This window comes from Anguilla anguilla, chromosome 15 (genome assembly GCF_013347855.1).
Source record: "Anguilla anguilla isolate fAngAng1 chromosome 15, fAngAng1.pri, whole genome shotgun sequence".
Taxonomy (NCBI): domain Eukaryota; kingdom Metazoa; phylum Chordata; class Actinopteri; order Anguilliformes; family Anguillidae; genus Anguilla; species Anguilla anguilla.
The window spans coordinates 34,127,593-34,146,576 of record NC_049215.1 but is presented as its reverse complement, the minus strand read 5'-3'; the positions used below and the strand labels follow the sequence as shown (position 1 = coordinate 34,146,576).

General features: G+C 45.6%; 1 protein-coding gene and 1 long non-coding RNA gene across 5 annotated transcripts in view; both read right to left on the bottom strand.

Annotated features, from left to right (window-relative positions):
• Positions 1-1,650, bottom strand: part of LOC118214596 — a 33,344-nt gene extending 31,694 nt beyond the window's left edge. For 2 of the 4 annotated variants that reach the window (XR_004762652.1, XR_004762653.1), the window contains exon 1: positions 1,058-1,647. This is a non-coding gene — a long non-coding RNA (uncharacterized LOC118214596). Of the gene's footprint in view, positions 1-1,057 lie in introns of all 4 variants that reach the window. The other 2 variants (XR_004762654.1, XR_004762651.1) reach the window with 2 other exon arrangements.
• A 15,198-nt stretch (positions 1,651-16,848) lies between these two features.
• Positions 16,849-18,984, bottom strand: part of tmsb4x (thymosin beta 4 X-linked) — a 2,486-nt gene continuing 350 nt past the window's right edge. Inside the window, exons 2-3 of the mRNA XM_035394731.1 lie at positions 18,104-18,217; positions 16,849-17,819 (exon numbers count right to left, since the gene is read on the bottom strand). Of these exons, the coding sequence (XP_035250622.1) occupies positions 17,785-17,819; positions 18,104-18,203 (135 nt within the window). The 5' untranslated portion in view covers positions 18,204-18,217 and the 3' untranslated portion in view covers positions 16,849-17,784. The remainder of the gene's footprint in view (positions 17,820-18,103; positions 18,218-18,984) is intronic.

The window sequence follows — 18,984 nt, the reverse complement described above, 5'->3', positions numbered from 1 at the left end:
TTACAAAATTGTAAAATCCTCCCTGAAGATATTTATGAAATGAAATACTATGAGACTGGGAACCTTCACTTGGAAACAGAGGCAGTATTCTTCAGACTTCCAGGAAAGCCGTGCCATGAATCTAATGTAAGCAAAGAGACGCTTACATCACTTCTGTCTCATTGCTTCTCTTGATATTTGAGTTGGTTTCAACTCAAAAAGAACCTCGAACCTGGGCATTGGTTTTAAATGCCATTCCTTTTATTGTAATTTCTCTGCATCAATGCTAAACACTCTTATCACGAATCATTGCGCGCAGGGCTTCGTCAAGAATCATCCCAAAAGAACAATTGTTTGTCTGTGCGCACGGAAAAACGTGTCATAGCAACAACATAGATCTGCCGCAGTTTTGAAAATACTGGGTTTTTTATTTCGTAGGTCTGAGACAAACAAGGAAGCTATTTGAACAATGCCATGCATTCAAAGGTCACGCTGCGTGTACCGTAAGGCGCAGTTCTCCTTTCTGTCTAGCCAGGGGTGTCTTCTGCATTGGGAAAGACACAGTGAACGTCTGTGCCGCGGCAGCACGCAGCATCTCGGACAGAAACACGTTATTTTCGAACAGAAGCCGGAACGCCGTCGGCTCGGTGCGCACAGACAAGCGGCAGGTTCATACACATCCTGGAATGCTGTCAAATGAGTAGCCCGTCACCGAGGAATTTTCCGGCTTCTGTTGCACACACACCTATGAATGGGCTCAGAGTCGCCGTGGAGTGCCACAGCGCAATCACACACGCTTCTCAGCTACTGTCGAAAATAAAAAAAACTATTTGCGTTAAAGAAAAACGGAAGCGCAATTCCAAGACGCAACTTCTAAATTGTAGTTGCAGATTTAATGATTCAAAAAGCTTTCGAAATAAAGCCCTTGCTATCACACCGTTAAGAAAGTTGCACATTTCATTATTTAATATAACTAGTGTGGATATTGACTTCGGAGAGGCACGTGATCCACACATTATGATACAGTTGGGGTCATTGGGGATCACGCACTATATGGGAGAGGTTCCAGGACACTCACCATCTGTTGAGTAACAAGGTGGTTTCTCTCAAAAGTCCAGATCCTCCGGAAAAGACGACACTAAATCCCGTAAGACTCGCCGGTTTTGGCTTTAGCGCGGAATGAGATTCTATCGCTCCGCTCCCAGTCAAATCTGGATTAGATGGGAGATTGATCCATGAGGCCTGCAGGCCAGCATTAAATCACAGCTATTGCTCCAGTCGTATTTTATTAAATCAGAACTGGCACGCGTTGTGCTAAGTACAGCAGGCTTGCCTTTGGATTAATGCAAATGCAAAACAAAGCACCTGGACAAGGCACAACCGAGAGACAAGGGATAATTAAGGCCTCTTTTTATTACTTGTTCAAACTGCGGTTGATCTGGCTCCGATTCTCAAACTGAACCGCCGCTTACTGTTGCCATGACAAACTGACGCTCGCTGAGCCGGGGATTGTGTCCTAATGCAGCGATCAGAACTAAACCAATCCCGTCACAATTCTGTGATTACAATGGGAGCACCAAAACAAACTATTTTCCCAGGCAGAACAGCTTCGTGCTTGATTTAAGCAGTCGTATCTGAAATCTGATTGGACGACAACAGCTGTTTGACGGGAAGGAATGACAAAATGGCTCTCACTGTTGTTTTTCAAAGATGGGGTAATCCCCCTCCCTCTGCAATCTCCCACTCATCTTATCAGGCCAGTGAAGGAATGTAGAATGTTGTTGCCAAAACTTTTTTTTATTTTTAGGTCATTGTTCCATGAAGGGTAATATAAAACAGTTCTATGGCCCAAGTTCATGTGGTCTGGTTAGCACAGATTTGCTGTGTATCGAAGACAAGGCATGGAAATCAAATGTGAACAATGCAATTGTCTCACATAATAAATATTAGTTAATTCTCATAACTAACCTCAAGCAGAGCAACTATCTGATGTATCCTTCCATATTAATCTTACCTTCCGGAACCATCCACTGATCTTTCCCAACTCCTGTATCGTATGTTCCAAGCTCTCCACCATCTTATTTGCAAAATAATTTTCCTCACGTCAAGTTGACAAGATGTACACGGGTTCAGGTTCTCTAGAAAAAAGAAGAAGAGAAAATAAGTAGAGGGTTAGGACAAGAGGCAAACAGCAAACACTGTGCAACCATGACAACTAAGTGGGGTTCCATCATGATGGATGAGGTCAGAGGTCAAATCTTGTGTTAATGCAGTCGTCAGACATTTGGTGTTTCCTTCCTAATGAACTGGATATGGTGCCTGGTAAGGCAATCCAGGATGTAATTCACAATGAGGACTTTTTCATGACAGTTTCTCAAGTTCAGTCTTGGGGGGGCACCCTGTGCACGCTGGTTTTCATTCCAACCACAGTTGCAATCCCAGACTTTTAACAAGTTTGTTCATTTTTCTGAACAATAACACGCAATCCAACTCATGAACTGAGCAGTATAAGCGTTCTCTGTCCACTCAATTTTCCCTACTCTCCATTCACTGAAATTAGCAACGTTTTTTTACCTACACTATCTGCAAACAATGGCGCTCGGTTCGGCATGGTCACTCCCCAGCTCCTCTCGTGCGCAGAAATGAGGAAGTGAACATTTTCACACACAGCTCGCACCTGCTTCCATTCTGCTTCCTGTCCTGTTTCACTAAATCTACGTTTATCAGCTCTTGCAATTTATTGCCAGTGAGGGACCACAGCCCAGTTCAAAATACCTGTTCATTCCATGACAGTCTCATCGGCTTTTCAAACGACGACTGAAGACTCACCTCTTCAGGCTGCACCTCTCCCCATCCCTCCCTTCCCCCCTGTAAATGACTAAACTTAGGGTTGTAACTAGGCAGCTGTTTCGTAGGTGACTTAGGTGCATTAACTGTCTTAACGACTACTTGTATTTTTTCCATAGACTGCGTTGTTGCCGTTCTCGTTGTTAGTGTTAATCAGTTTAACCTTCAGGGTCCAAGTTGAACTATGCGGTTGTTCCCTGCACTTGGAACGGTACTTCTCTCTAGGGGTTTCGTCATACTTGTTCCTGGTTATGGTTGTACACTTTGTTGTACGTCGCTCTGGATAAGAGCGTCTGCCAAATGCCTGTAATGTAATGTAATGGCTGACTGTTGGAAACGCTGGAAGGAAGCTGCCTAAACTTGTGCAGAGTATCCCTGGTTTGTAAAGCCCTCGCCAGTGTTTGTTTGGATATGCCGGGCCTGATAACGGGCTGGCAGTTGGACAGTAATTATGATGTCATTAAGATGAGGCGTGGTCTTGGGCAACATCAAATGAAATGGGTTTAGGGAGAGATAAGGGAGGGGGGCGCTCCTGCCCCTCCTTAATCGAATTAAAATCTCGTCATGGTGGCAAAGACCTGGGCTTTTACTATTAAACAAGGGTTCTGTCTTTGACCTACCGTGAGGGGAGAAGTGGTTTTAGGCAGCTGTTCAGAGGCTTCGGAGTTTTTATTCATCCATGCTTCCTTACAATAGCCTCTTCAATAGTTTCTTCCTAGACTCAATGTGGGGGTGTCTCGTGGCGTAGCCTGTAGAGCACTGTCCACATGCTCATTACGAGCAGCGACATCGGCGGTTCGAATTTCGACCGCGCGACCTTTGTCACGCATCTTTCAATATATATATATTTTTTTAAATGAATTGTAAACACGGCTGATTCCCTCATGTAATAATAGCACCAGAGTAATTTTGCACAAAAGAAGGGCAATACAGGGGTGACAGTTAGCAGATTAATTTCAAGTTTATTTTGTTAGTCTTTCAGGATGATTTAGGCACACTGTTTTGCCGAATGTCATTAATAATATTGAACACTGCTGTATATGCATAGGTCTCTCATTCACAGAAATCTGTGGACCAAACACCAAGCACTCATAAAACAGACGGCCATTGTGTTTTACCGCCGTGGTCAGCCGACCACTACTGCTTTGTATCAAATATTACACCAGTGATGTCATACAGTTTCTAAGGTTACATACATCAAAAGCCTATTCAGGAATCCCATGATGTATGACTCGGTGTATAAACGCGGTCACACTGTGCTCCTCACTGATTTATCTGTGGGCATTCGTCTAGGTTTACACTCTTCGACGTAACGTCTTGAGAGACGTTTTTTTTTTCGGAAAGTGTAAAACGAACTTAACACCGTGTGTTAATGGTGGACGTGAGAGGCGGATCTCTTGAATACATACACAAAAAAATAATAAAACTTTATCAGCCAGTTTACATCCCGATTTTCCCTCATAACAGTGTAATCGTAGCCATGGAGGAGGAAGCAGAGGCCTGCCCTGAATCCGGTCAAGCCAAGACCTTACTTGTTTTCTATGTTACTTCCAAATAGAAAAATTATGAGCAAGAAATGCACTGAATTCTACTCAATGTGCATCAGTTTCAGAGCGAACGCCCGCACTTTGTGGTTGTTTTGTCTGTAAGTGTCTTATCTGTTGTGATGCTTTTGTGTGGACCCCAGGAAGATTAGCTGATGTTCTGCATCAGCTAATGGGGATCCTAATAAAAGCCTACATACTTGTATGATTTTTGTGGGACGCAGGGGCATCACATAGATCTCAGGTTATGAAAGGCTGTCAGTCACACGAGCACAGCTCAGGTACACGGACCCTACACAGCTCAGGTACATGGACCCTACACAGCTCAGGTACATGGACCCTACACAGCTCAGGTACATGGACCCTACACAGCTCAGGTAAACGGACCCTACACAGCTCAGGTACATGGATCCTACACAGCTCAGGTACATGGACCCTACACAGCTCAGGTACACAGACCCTACACAGCTCAGGTACACAGACCCTACACAGCTCAGGTACATGGACCCTACACAGATCAGGTACATGGACCCTACACAGCTCAGGTACATGGACCCTACACAGATCAGGTACACAGACCCTACACAGCTCAGGTACATGGACCACACACAAGGTTAGACTACCCCTACAGAAAGTACCCCAAGAAGTGAAACCAAACATCATAGCAGCTAATTTCCGCACCAATATCATCGCCCAAAATCACGCCTCGACTTCAAGCGAAGGAAATAGCTTCTAAAACAGAGCATGGAATCTGGTTACTGGCAGCCTAACAAGAATGTCACACAAACAGGAAGTGCAATCAGCACTGAAGAACTGACTTCCTGATATTGAAACAGCTCAGCCCGACGCTATACGCGGCTCGAAGAGCAGACACGTCTAACATGATTTTTCAGGGCAAGGCCGCGGGTTTTTGTAACCATGGAGACCATTGATAAATACCTCTTTGCACCTTAAACCTGCAACCGTTACATCATCACTAGTATGTGGCGGTGAATGAAACACGCAACCGTACCCAAAAATCCAAGCCAAACGTAAAAAATAAAATAAAAGAAATAAATATATAAAGCAGAAATGTGGTACACTGGGAACCAGTGGCAGCACACATGCTTTTCATTTCTAGCTCATTTTCAGTAGGTATCATTTGTCACTTCACACCCAGCCGGTTCCTGCTAGCCCTTTCAATTCAGCCACACCCAGAAACGTGCAAAAGCACCAACAGCACTAAATCTTTCATGCCTGCTCCCATAATCATAGCTGATTTATAATCCAGATAAATGGAGCACAGTTTTGTGTAATTTACAGTTTGTCAATGCTTTATTACACGCACACACACATGCACACACGCACACACACGCAAGTATGTGGGTATGTCAATAATATCCTTCCTTAGTGTCACATACTGTACTTTCATATTAACATCCATTTGGTTTTGATAGCTTATCACAAACTGGGTACGGAGAAACCACTAATTCACTAATTCATGAGTGATAAAAAGGGTCCAGTATGAGTTGCTTACACTGATGCACTGTAGGCAAGGCTCAGTAGTTTAAAAAAATGTTAGACTTGAGCATGTTTATAATAGCATATATTATCTATTCTATAATTATTATCTGGAAAACATATTTGCTTGTTCAGAGTACAACACTGCTCTTACAAAAAACAAAATAAATAACTTTTGTTTGCCTCAAGTACACTTTGCCTCAAGTACACTTTTTCTGAACTAAACCCAGGCAGTGTGCTTAGAAGTACACTTTTTCTGAACTAAACATCGAACTTTTCATCGAATCTGCATTGATGAGCATTGTTATATATATTTTTTCAAAACGATATTAAGCTCTATAAAAAATATGTGAATGATTACTGGTATTTAAATATGAAATATGTTTAAAATTTGCGCTGTAAAGACGTAATCCCATTCTAGAAAGGTCCTGGTACTGTCGAACTTGCCCATATCTCACCCCCCCCCGTTTGGACACCTCGAACTCAAAGGCATCTGTGTTCTTCCCAAGATCTCCTGTCCACAGCCAATCCAACCACGGTCTGTCGCACCACTGACAGATGGCTGCTCCAAGCTGCTGGCCAACATTCAATACAATCAGCTTTCAGTCAAATCATCGTTAGCATTTGTGTGTCTCCTCGCCTGTACAGACCCAGCAATGCAACCGCACTCCACAGAAGCACATCAAAACCAAGAGCACGCCGCAGATCGCGTCAAAAGGAAATCACGTTATCCTACTCTTTTAAAAATATTTTGGCAGTTGGGACAAAATAGGGGGATTAGCCAGCCACTGGTGGTGGGTGACTTGGCGGGCACACCGCTAACGTGCTAACGGTTAACGCCGTTCCAAAGGGCACTGAAAGGACTTTTTGGCGCTGAGTGGGCGTCCTCCCTTTTAGGGCGCCCCTGTCTCGGGTGCATCTGTTTGTTTGGACGCGTAGATCGGTGCCATTTCAGTTGCTCCAAATAAAACTCCCCTTGTTTCCACTCGCTCACACGCTGGGAGGCCAGGGCGTATAACTCACACCTGCAAAGAGAGAGAGACTGACAGAGCTGTACGGAAAATCGCCACGGAACAGCAGCCCTGGGGACCGACCAATTAGATTACACCAAAAAGGAGAACTGACCAATTAGATTGCTCTGAATAAGCACGCTACGTGGAATCTGTGTCCAGTAACGTGCTCAGCGCACCATGTGGAACCTGTGTTCAGTGTTCAGTGTGTTGAGGACCGTGCTCAGGGAGCCACGTGTAATCTGTCCACTGCTGTATTTGGCATATCACATGCCTGTGTTGGGCAATGTGTTGAAACGCACTTCAGAAAGTCAAACGGACTAAATGACGAGGTGCCATACTGTGGACACGTGGGATTTTCCATTGATTATTTTAAAACATTTTTTTAAATTTGCTGTTTAAAATGAGTGTGTCCATATCGTGAGCGGCATCTCGGTCTTATGACGACCGTGCTTAGACTGCGAAGAAAGAAACAGGCTCAACGCCGATGCCGCAGTGTCTTCATTATCACGTTCGGTCCTGAAGCAACTGCGTTGTGACAGAAATATCTGTGACACAACTGAGCAGCTGTGGCACAATTCCTCCAACAGTCGTCGGGCTGGTAAAGTACGTACCAGAAAATGATGTTTTACTGGCCTGATCTTGAAGTCAGTTAAGTCCCAAGAATCAGCAGACGGCGTTACTGTTAACTTTGGTGCACTGAAAAACCAAATGTGTATGTGGTTATGCAGACAAAAACACAAACTACTGAATAAACGCTGACATTTTGTGTGTTGTTTATGTTTATGTATTTTGCTGTGCATTGGTGCTATGTTTTAAAATGTATGACTCATTTCTTTCATTGGTCAACCCAGTTCTTCTACTTCAAAAGCCACTTTCCCCCCCCACATGTACCACCAAGCTTTCTAATATGGTATATAAACTCTTCACCTACTTCCTAGTGAGCTCAAAAGTGTCTTCGGCCTATTTCAGGCTGAGATACTCATTTAGTTCTGACGGCTATACGTGCGTGCCTCTGCAGTGTCCAGCCCTGCTGATGTGGTTTCTTCTGAAACGATGCAGCCGGCTGTAGACGAGCGCATTCACAGGGCCAGGATCTGGTTTAGTCACCGTTCTGAAAGAGCTGTGTTGTGTGTTCGCTCAGCACTGACCCACCATGGACTTATTAAAGACGATATCCGAACTGTGACTTCGAGTTTCTGGCTTCAGACCACAATCCAACCGAATGTTAAAATACCTTTCATCGCGCACAAACACTACGCTAGTCAAAAGCACCTTAGAAGATGAACTTCCCCTCGAAGTTAGATTCATTTTTATATCTAACAATCTAACATTATACATTAGCAGTGCCACGAATGAGCCTTAACTCAGTTTTAAGTACAAGTACTTCCTGTATTCTGCATTCTGTTTCAATTGGCGATTCATAAAAGCTGCAAGACTTACAATGGGACGAACACACAGGAGAACAATACTGTATGTACCGGGTACTTCAGTGCATTACGAGAAGAGACTTCATTAAAACTTAACCACGTAGAAAAAGAAAATATATATTATTTAGAATGAGGATGAAGGGTAAATAAAACAAGCCTAGGAGGAGGGAGGGAGAGAGAGTGAGTGAGTGAGTGTGTGTGCGTGTGTGTGTGTGTGTGTGAGAGAGAGAGCAAGAGAGAGTGAGTGAGAGAGAGTGAGTGTGTGTGAGAGAGTGAGTGAGTGAGTGAGTGAGTGCGTGTGTGTGTGTGTGTGTGTGAGAGAGAGCAAGAGAGAGTGAGTGAGAGAGAGTGAGTGTGTGTGTGTGTGTGTGTGTGAGAGAGAGTGAGTGAGTGAGTGTGTGTGTGTGTGTGTGAGAGAGAGAGAGAGAGAGAGAGAGAGCAAATGAATAAACAAACGGAGAGATATTGTTTCTGGTGTTTTTTTCTCTCCCCCTGGCTGTCAGTGACACATGCGCCTGCAGTAACAATAAACAGTAGCAATGAATCATGGGAAACTGAGAACGATGCGTCGGAAAGATAGCTGGGAGGCCCATGAGAAGGACAGAAGAACGAGGAAAAAAAAAAGAGTAAAAAAGTGGGGCTGAACTCTTGGCCGTCCCTGTGAGCTGAGCAGCTGGTGTCTATCCAGTCCGCACTCCACAGGCTGGTCTTGGAAGACTCTTACATAACACACACGTACGCACGCACGCACGCACGCGCATGCACGCAGGCAGGCACGCACACACACACACCCGCACACGCGCATGCACACTCACACACACGCACACACACGCACGCACACACACACGGTCACACATACACACACACACTCACACATAACACACACACACGCACACACACGCACGCACACACACACGCTCACACACACACACACACACACACACACACACACACACACACACACGTAACGAGAGAGACAGCTGCAGCTGTAGGACGGAGAACAGGGGAAGCGATCCAGCCATCAAAAAGCACAAGGCCTCAGTTCTTGTGACGGCTGAACTCGGTGCACCGCCCCCCCCCCCCCCCCCCCCCCCCCCCGCGATCCCCACACCCCCCCCCCCCCCGCGATCCCCACACCCCCCCCCCCCCCCGCCTTCCCTTCCCCCTACAGTTGGCGGCTCGCCAGCGTAAACCTGAGCGGTAAGTGCTCGCCAAATTAAGCCCCATCAACCAGCTCCACCAGGGATGCGCGGGGCCACGCTCAATCGCTAATGACAGCGGGTTCTCCTTCGCCGTCGGACGGGGCGAAGACGTGGCATTCCCTCCCTGCAGTTTAATTAACCCCCCCCCCCCCCCCGCCCCGCACACCAGCCTCATTACTCATGACGGGTACAGAGATCACAGGAGGACAGGAGACTGCCTCAGAATCCAGCAGCCCTGTAGGCTGCCCAGTGGAGGATGGGCTCCCCCCTCTCAATAGCCAGGTTCCTCTCGAGATTTCTTCCCATTGAGGAGTTTTTTCTTGCCGCAGTTTGAGGGTTTTTCTCCCCACTGAGAGTTTTTTTTTACCTTAAGTACTTCCTATTTGGGGGTTCAGGCCTGCTGTTTGCTCTGTTTCCTGTTTTTGCTCTGTACCTTGCCTTGCTACTCTGTAAAGCCTCTTTTTGACTCAGTTCTTCTGTAAAAAGCACTGTACAAATAAAATTGAAATTGAATTGAACTGTACGCAGAAACACAGGCTTATTTGGTCTTATTTCGTTGAGGCACGTCCCCCTAAGCCCTCCTGTTCTCACTCATCCCGTCTCTCCTCAGTCATACCGAATCCCGCGGTCAAACGAGCGCCTCATTCCACCCCTGCTAGCTTCTCTCTTTCTCAGCACAGTCCCGTGTGGCTGAGGGTGGCCAGTGGCCAGTGCTACCCCCCCCGTGGGACCAGACCTGTACTCCCTGTCCCCCATCCTCACTACCAACTCAAAAAACCACGGGTGTCCTGTCGTGTGCCTGTTCGGCGCGGGACCTCCGATGTGAACCCGAAGGCAAACTGCGGATCGAGCGTCGCTCAGAGCCACCATTTAAGGCTGTCGTCACGACGCCGTCCTTTGAAACCCGCAAATAAAAATGGATGCCGTTTACGCTTCCAGTACGTAAGGGCTTTGCACGAGTGAAATTTCCCTGCCCTTACTAGCTCCAGCAAATTCTTTAAAAAAAAAATCTTCATTTTTTCCACCAGCGCACGGTCTTCAAGAACTCCAGCGCTGACCTTTTCTTAAGAGCTGTGTCTGGCTGCGTCATGACAATGTGAAAAAGGGCCTGGCGGGGGCGGTGGCGGTGGCGGAGGGGGGGGGGGGGGGGGGGGGGGGGGATTGTTTTTCTCCCTTATAAGGGGTTTTTAATAATTCCCCGCTCCTGCCAGCATTCCCCGTTTCCCCGGGCCCAGCGCACGGGCGTTTGTAGGATGAGAGCACTTTTTGTTTACTACAGCGGGCCTGCGTGCTCTCACACAAACCCGAAACGCTGCTCCGCTTGTAAAACACAGCATTCCACATGCGTCTCCAGTGTCGGAGCTGGCAGCGCTTTCGAGTTTTTTGCCGAGCGCCAGCGAGACATTCGGCCTCTCTCAGTGATCGTTTCCTGTGCCTAAACGAATGCCATCTTGGGGCATTCTGTCATCACCAAAACCCGCCCCCCCCCCCCCCCCCCCCCACAAATAAATGTTTACGGATCCCCAGGTCAGGTGGTGAGAATGTGAGGGTGACGTCATAAGATCTGGAAGACGCTCCCTTTTCTGGAAGGAAGAACTGCCACAAGAATACCTGCAAGCTGCAGCCAGCCAAATCTGCTGGGGGAAAAAAGAAAAAAGTATTCAAGAACCACCAGGCTAAATATAAAAAGGCGTGAAAAAGGAGGGTTAGTTTAAGGGGAAAAGAGCCTGTGCCTCTAAAAAGGTGCCGTGTGTCTCACAGCAGTGCAGGTGGGTTTTTGTGAATGATACGATAACTTTGTGGAAAAAGGGTGCATTTTACTGGATGACACAGTATGTCTGTTACTCCGACATCAGATCATTTTCAAAAGAAAGCCATTCTTTTTTTTTGGTACCCAAATTTTGATACCGTTGTTCTAAGTCGCTCAGCTTAAGGATGAAGCATGTTGCCATGGGAACATGTGCGCCAACATAACATCTTCCAGGAAAAAGCAGGCTTTAGATGGCAGTGTAATAATGTTGTATAAATTTTTGTAGAGGAATCATAATCCTCGCTCTGGAAACACGCAGACTATTTGAGTAATCGCATTCTGCAGAGAGCAGGCTTCTTTTTTATGGGCAGCAGTGTAGTATAAAGGGTAAGGAGCTGGTCTTGTAACCTAAAGGTCACAGGTTCGATTCCCGGGTGGGACACTGCTGTTGTACCCTTGAGCAAGGTACTTAACCTGCATTGCTTCAGTATATATCCAGTGTAAGTCGCTCTGGATAAGAGTGTCTGCTAAATGCCTGTAAAGCAGAATTTCGACACACCTTCCTCACACACACACACACCCACCTGACACTCTGCTTCTGCCAGGTTCTGGAGACGTCTCATAACCGCAGTTAATGCCAGGCTTGTTGCCGTACACCCTGGGGGATAATTGAAATAATCTGCCCCCAAATTCCATATGAGCGTATGCATCTGCGAGCCGTTTGTTCCTGCAGCAGTTTGTTCCTGCAGCAGTTTGTTCCTGCAGCAGTTTGTTCCTGCAGCAGTTTGTTCCTGCAACTTGCTCGGAGTTAAACATAACTTTCGCCTATTACAACTACTGAGGACACTCCATGAACATAGCGATTTTATTCCATTTCATTTTAGCCTGGATTGGGAGCTGATAATAAATGCATAACTGCCACTGGCAGTTTGATAATAAATGCACATTAGCAACCAAAAGCCACATGACTTCCCATGTGTTTCTGTCTTAGGACTCAAGGATAATTAATCAGTAATAAATAAATCCTTAAATCAGATCATCGCTTTTTAGCCTAATTTCAAACAGGGCGGCCTTCAAGTTAGTCTCAGAGAATTATGTCATAGCAGAGTGGTTTAAAGTGAAAATTACATTCAGAATTTCAGGAATTTAACGTGCGAAACACACAGAAATGCGAGTTAAATGCTGTTAAGCATATTTTCCAGCGTGATGTGTTCACATGTGCACACACACATGCGCACACACACGCAGGCACGCACACACACAATATGGATGGAACATGGACGGAACAAAGAATAAAGAGCTCTGTTTTTGATGTTCCCGTCCGTGTGACGATGCCGTAGAGCACATGCTTCTACGTGGTCTACGAGTAGCTAGGCAACCATATAAGAAGAGGAGGGACTGTTGCATAACTACAACCGTGAATGGCGTCTGTCTGCAGGCTGAGAGCAGGTAAGGCCCAGGGCTGTATGCACACTTAAGAACTTAAGAGTGTGAAGGCCCGTCACCCATTCCTTCTACCCCTGGGGCGGGGGGGGGGGGGGGGGGGGGGGGGGGGGGGGGGGGGGGGGGGGGGGGGCTAACTCCCCCAGCCCACATTGCTAAATCAGCGGTCAGGACCGCTTCCCCCGTGCCTCCACCTAGAGTGCACCGTCAGGTAGGCTCACCTGTGTGCAGTCTAATGGGCGCAGGTACAGGGTGCAGGTGCCACTACCGGCTGGAGTCCGAGCCACCCGAAAAATACGAATGTGGAGGAGAGGCCTTGCCCGAAAGACCCTGAGACCTGGGCCTGTCATTTCAGCCAATGGCGCTTTAAACGGTGCTGGTAACCATGGAGACAGCAGTGCAAGGCGGCAACAGACCACCTCTCGCCCAGTCTCAGTACCTGCGACAGTGAACCGAGTTTCTGCAGCGTGCTGTTCGTAAAACTTCCCCTGCCACCAAACAACCCCGCGCAGGAGGGGGAATTCGCACCAAGGTCACTGCCAGCTTTCAATCAGTCCTGGCACCTTCCAGCCTGTGGAGGGAGGGGGGAGAAAGAACATGAAAGAAATGGGGAGGGGAGGGGGCAGTATCTGTCAGCTGACCAGCTGAAATAACTGTTGCACAGCTGGAGATATTCTCAAAGGGGTGGGGGTGGCTATATTGGGGAGGGGGGGGGGGTCCATTGAACCCTTATATGTGACCGACACTGGCCATGGATTCAATCACACACTTGCCCTTAACCTTTACTCACGAGTAAAAGCAAGCGTTAAAATTTTTCAGCCAAAACTCTTTTCTTTTTAGGCTGGCGTGTTAATGTTCATGATTTGTGAACCAGCCAAATTGTGCTTGTGAAGGCAATGTCCATGACTTAGTTTCCTTCCACAAAAGGAGAAGCGTTAGAAGAAGGAAGCTGGCCTTGAGTGCAGAAGCGTGGCATTTCAGTTTTAAACGTGAAAATGTATTATGACACACGCAGTCCATACTCCATTTTGAGTAGTCTTGGGAATAGTTTCAGAATGAAGTGATGGGCGGTCCAAGCAGACTAAAGCCCCTTCACTGCTTAAAAGGGCTTTGCGGAATGAACACACACACTTGCGCACGCACGCACACACACACATGCAAATGCACACACACATGCAAACGCATGCACACACACACACACACACACAAGCACACTCACAGGCACACAAACACATACATGCACACACAGGCACACATTTCTTCAACAACAACAAAAAAACTGAAAGTGGAGATTAAGGATGAAATTCAACTCAATCACATTCCAGAGCAGAACACACAAAGCTAAACAGTGACAGTGTGACAGTTTTTCCACCTTAATGCAAAAGCAAAATGCCTACTAAGGCCCTCGAGCAGAGCATGCATTAAATTCAACTGCATACGGTGCAAAACTGTCTTCATTTCTGCTAGCATCTGAAACAGCAAAAAAAAAAAAACATGAATTTGCAGCTAGAGCGCACTGCATATGACACCAGCGTCCAAATTTATTTAAAGGCCCTTGTAGCACCATTTCGCTGGAAACTTTCCAAACCCCATTTTCTTTTGTTAGCGCTCCCCCCTTGAAAATGCGCGCATTGTCTGAGGAAATGCCGTGCTAATCCGCTAGACTGCAAACTTCCATCTCTGAATTCCAGGTCAGCTGACAAGGTGAAAACGTGTAATCATGCAGAAATAAGCCAGTGAGTACGATTAGACCTCATACTCCACTAGGCCTGAGTGCGCGATTAGACCTCATACTCCACTAGGCCTGAGTGTGCGATTAGACCTCATACTCCACTAGGCCTGAGTGTGCGATTAGACCTCATACTCTACTAGGCCTGAGTGTGCGATTAGACCTCATACTCCACTAGGCCTGCCAGTGCGATTAGACCTCATACTCCACTAGGCCTGAGTGTGCGATTAGACCTCATACTCCACTAGGCCTGAGTGTGCGATTAGACCTCATACTCCACTAGGCCTGAGAGTGCGATTAGACCTCATACTCCACTAGGCCTGAGTGTGCGATTAGACCTCATACCCCACTAGGCCTGAGAGTGCGATTAGACCTCATACTCCACTAGGCCTGAGTGTGCGATTAGACCTCATACTCCACTAGGCCTGAGTGTGCGATTAGACCTCATACTCTACTAGGCCTGCGAATGCGATTAGACCTCATACTCCACTAGGCCTGCCAGTGCGATTAGACCTCATACTCCACTAGGCCTGAGTGTGCGATTAGACCTCATACTCCACTAGGCCTGAGTGAGCGATTAGACCTCATACTCCACTAGGCCTGAGTGTGCGATTAGACCTCATACTCCACTAGGCCTGAGTGTGCGATTAGACCTCATACTGCACTAGGCCTGCCAGTGCGATTAGACCTCATACTCCACTAGGCCTGAGTGTGCAATTAGACCTCATACTCCACTAGGCCTGAGTGTGCGATTAGACCTCATACTCCACTAGGCCTGAGTGAGCGATTAGACCTCATACTCTACTAGGCCTGAGTGTGCGATTAGACCACATACTCCACTAGGCCTGAGAGTGCGATTAGACCTCATACTCCACTAGGCCTGAGTGTGCGATTAGACCTCATACTCCACTAGACCAGCGAGTGTGATTAGGCCTCATACTCCACTAGGCCTGAGTGTGCGATTAGACCCCATACTCCACTAGGCCTGAGTGTGCGATTAGACCTCATACTCGACTAGGTCTAATGTCACGAGCTGATTCCGTGATGAGCCTGTAAGCTAAGCAATTCTCATTCTTTTATTAAAGACTCAGTTTTCCCCAAATGCTGGCTTTATTCCATCTGGGGAAGAATTGTGTTCTTGTGTTGTGCATTCGTGTGGCAATGTCTGCTCTGTCAGGTAATGCGACATTATTATTATTTCTTTTTGTAGTATCGAATAAGGCCTGCCGGTGCAAGTTTGTGATGATGCATTTGTATGGGTTATGTTTACTGTTTATATATGTCAAATGTCTAGCGTGTAAATGTCTCTGTTTAAATGTTTTTGGTTTGTGACTATACAAGTACTTTTGATAATACAAATATCACAGATGTTTTTAATTGACCGTTTGCAAACACAATGTTAATCCTACTCACTTCCGCGTCGCAGCTCCACGCACTGCCAAACGGAGCAAAGGACAAACCAAGTCAATGTAGGCGGGGGTACACGGCAGCTACCACCGCAGTCTACGTTGATAGGGGGGGAAATTTTTAATTGATTTATAATTTGCGTGTAATTAATTTCGAGTGCCTTTATTTTCTTTTATTATGTTATAGATTATTTATGAAATTGGTGTCATGTTTTCTGTACTGTTCATTTATTGCAGTTTGGCTGTTGTTAAATTAATTGATTTAATTTAAGGTGGTTTATGTCAGTCAGGTGAGGAGCTACTTATGAAGTGATGTGTGTAGAGTCCCCACAGTCAGTCCTGAGTCAAACTGTGTAGCAAACTTTGGGCCACAGGGCATAACCAAAATTTGCACAATGCTCCATTTCTTTCTGTTTGCAGTTTTCCTTTTGTTATGTAGATTTTATTGTATAGTTCAAATTATTTATATGTTATTTTGTAGGTCAAAGTACCTGGTGAAATTTTTTTTTTTTTGTTCACTGTACATATTTTGCACTGCATTGTGGGAACCAGCACTGCAAGTGCATTTAGACCTCATACTCCACTAGGCCTTCAGTACCAACACTTTAAAGAGGCAGGGGCTTGGGTGTGTCATCTTCTCCCTTTCCCCCATTGGCTGGAATCCTCTAATCTTAAAGGAGCGTACAGTACACAGCTGCGACATCCCACTGTTGCTGAATTTTCCATAAGAAATAAAAATAAACGAATCAGAGAAAGCAAGTGTGTCCGGTTCATTACGCTGTTGCTCTTGTTTTCAAAACTTGTGGAGGTTTCTTGAACATGAACATGTGAGGAAATTTCTAATCTGATGTTAGACAAACATGCTAGTCAAAATATTATTTAAATACAGTATTCATACATTTGTACAGTTCAGGTTTACTGACCTACACACTGTAAGATACAAGGTTTGTGAGATTAGATATTTAGCCTAATAAAGATATGTAATAAAGAAGAACAGTACACAAAAGCTGCAAATAAAAAAATCTTTTATTAGAACATTTTTGGTTTCCACTTTTCTCAATAGGGCGTTCCAGAATATGATTGTTGAGTTTTCACAATTAAATTCAGAAAACAATTTGATTGGCTGTTTTAAGTCAAATTCAAACCACGTTGGTTTAATTTCCATTTCCATGTCTTCTTACACTGAGACAATTCTAACGAGACAAGTCCAAACAAACCGTCTATTTGAAATGTTATCAAAAACAAACATTTTAAAAAGCTATCCCAAATTAAGCATTATAAAAAAAGGAATGGTTAAAAAAAAAAAAAAAAAATCTCATGTGTTCATCCTGACCTCTTTGTTCCACTCCAGTTTTGGCCAAAGTTTAAAATAAAAATAAAAATAAACTTTTAATCCATTCACAGAACCACATACCATTACAGGGTTTAACAATTTATTTTGCATATCAAAAAAAAATATATATTGTGCATTCCAAGATTTGAAATAAGAGGGGGAAAAAAAGTGAATGCTGTTCGATCTGAAAGCATTGTGTGGGCGGCCAGGCTATACGCTAGGTTCGGTTCGTATGTACGGAACGACGGTTCCTGCGTTGCTAGGGCCCCGTCCTAGCTCCTCCCCCTGTTGCCATGCGGAGATTTTCGGAGGACACGAGGACGGGCGTTCTGCACAGACTGCCACACGGTCATCGCCGATACAAAACTGGTTCAGGGACGGGAATTGGGGCGGGAATTGGGACAGGGACGGGGATGGGAATGGGGATGGGGACGGAGCGGGAAAGGTGGGGGCGCGGGGGGGTGGGGGGGGGTCTGACGCACAGTCATCTGCGTTCGTCCAATCACAATGCAACTTAGGTTTTCATTTACAAAGTTATAGAGCTAAAACAAGTGGAAAAAGAAGGCAATGCTCGTGGAATGTACAGTGTGCATCGTGGGATGTCCCTCTCCTCAGGACTGAGACGCCTTCTTCTCCTGTTCGATGGCTGCAATGAAAGGTGGACACACGTCTTAAGTCTTTCATAATTGGTTCAGAAATATATATTTAGGAAAGCCTATTTAAAATCAACGTATTGCAACAGATGTTTCAGCTGTAAGGGCGAGAGCTTCTATAACTGGAGCATCTATACCAATTGTATGTGTATACACACACACACACACAAACAAACAAAAACATACACATTTACATAATGTACTGTGTGCATCACAATTAAATGCATATTATTATTATTACTGTTATTATTATAAGCATTATTGTCCAGCAACATACTTTCTTTTGATGGTAAAGGATTTTTCTCCTGAGTCTCGGTCTTCTTCAGCTTGGTCTTGTCGAAGTTGGTGACCTCACCCAGATCTGGTTTGCTTTCCATGTTTTGTGGGTTATCTATTGAAAACAATGAATGATTCATCATTAATGCGCGTAACTTAAAATGGCTGTAAAGCCAGACAGATTCCAGTGCGCAGCGTGCCTTCCCGAAATGCAGCTCATGCACGCCCCCGTCCCCCGCCCCACCACACGCTGAGGAGCCGCGTCTTGCACAATGTGCATCAATCGCGTTTATTAATTTAGCGAACGTTAAGAGAACGGAGCCGCGCCCCTAGCGAACGGCTTATATCACACTAAAAAACTGTAATGATTTACATGACAATGAAAAGTTCCGTGTTAAGAAGAACGGTACACAGCTGCAGGGGAGGACGGCCATGGGAAAATGCGGCGTTTGAAAGAAATGCCACACGGTCAAGGTAAAAAAAAAAGATGACAAAAATATGACACATCAGTGAAATGTAAAAAATATATTAGGCGTGCTATTGTTCTACGTGGAAATCGTCAAAAGACTCCAAAATTCACTTCCGAAGTCGCTGATTGTTTAGTTCTCACAAAAAAAAATCTCGTTCTGCAGTCTCAAGAACCACCGCCCAGCACGGCATCATCTCAGACAGCAGCCTTCTTACGGGACTTCAGTTACACACAGATCATCTCGGAAGACACCCACAAGTCATCCAGTGTTGCGCCGGTTTAAATACATGGAATAGTTCACATCTAGAACACCACCAAATTCCAATTACCGTTATCCTTACGACTTTCTGTATGACCGAGTGTGCGGTACGACCTTAACAAAGAAAAATTCCTCAACTGCACCGTCGACCCCT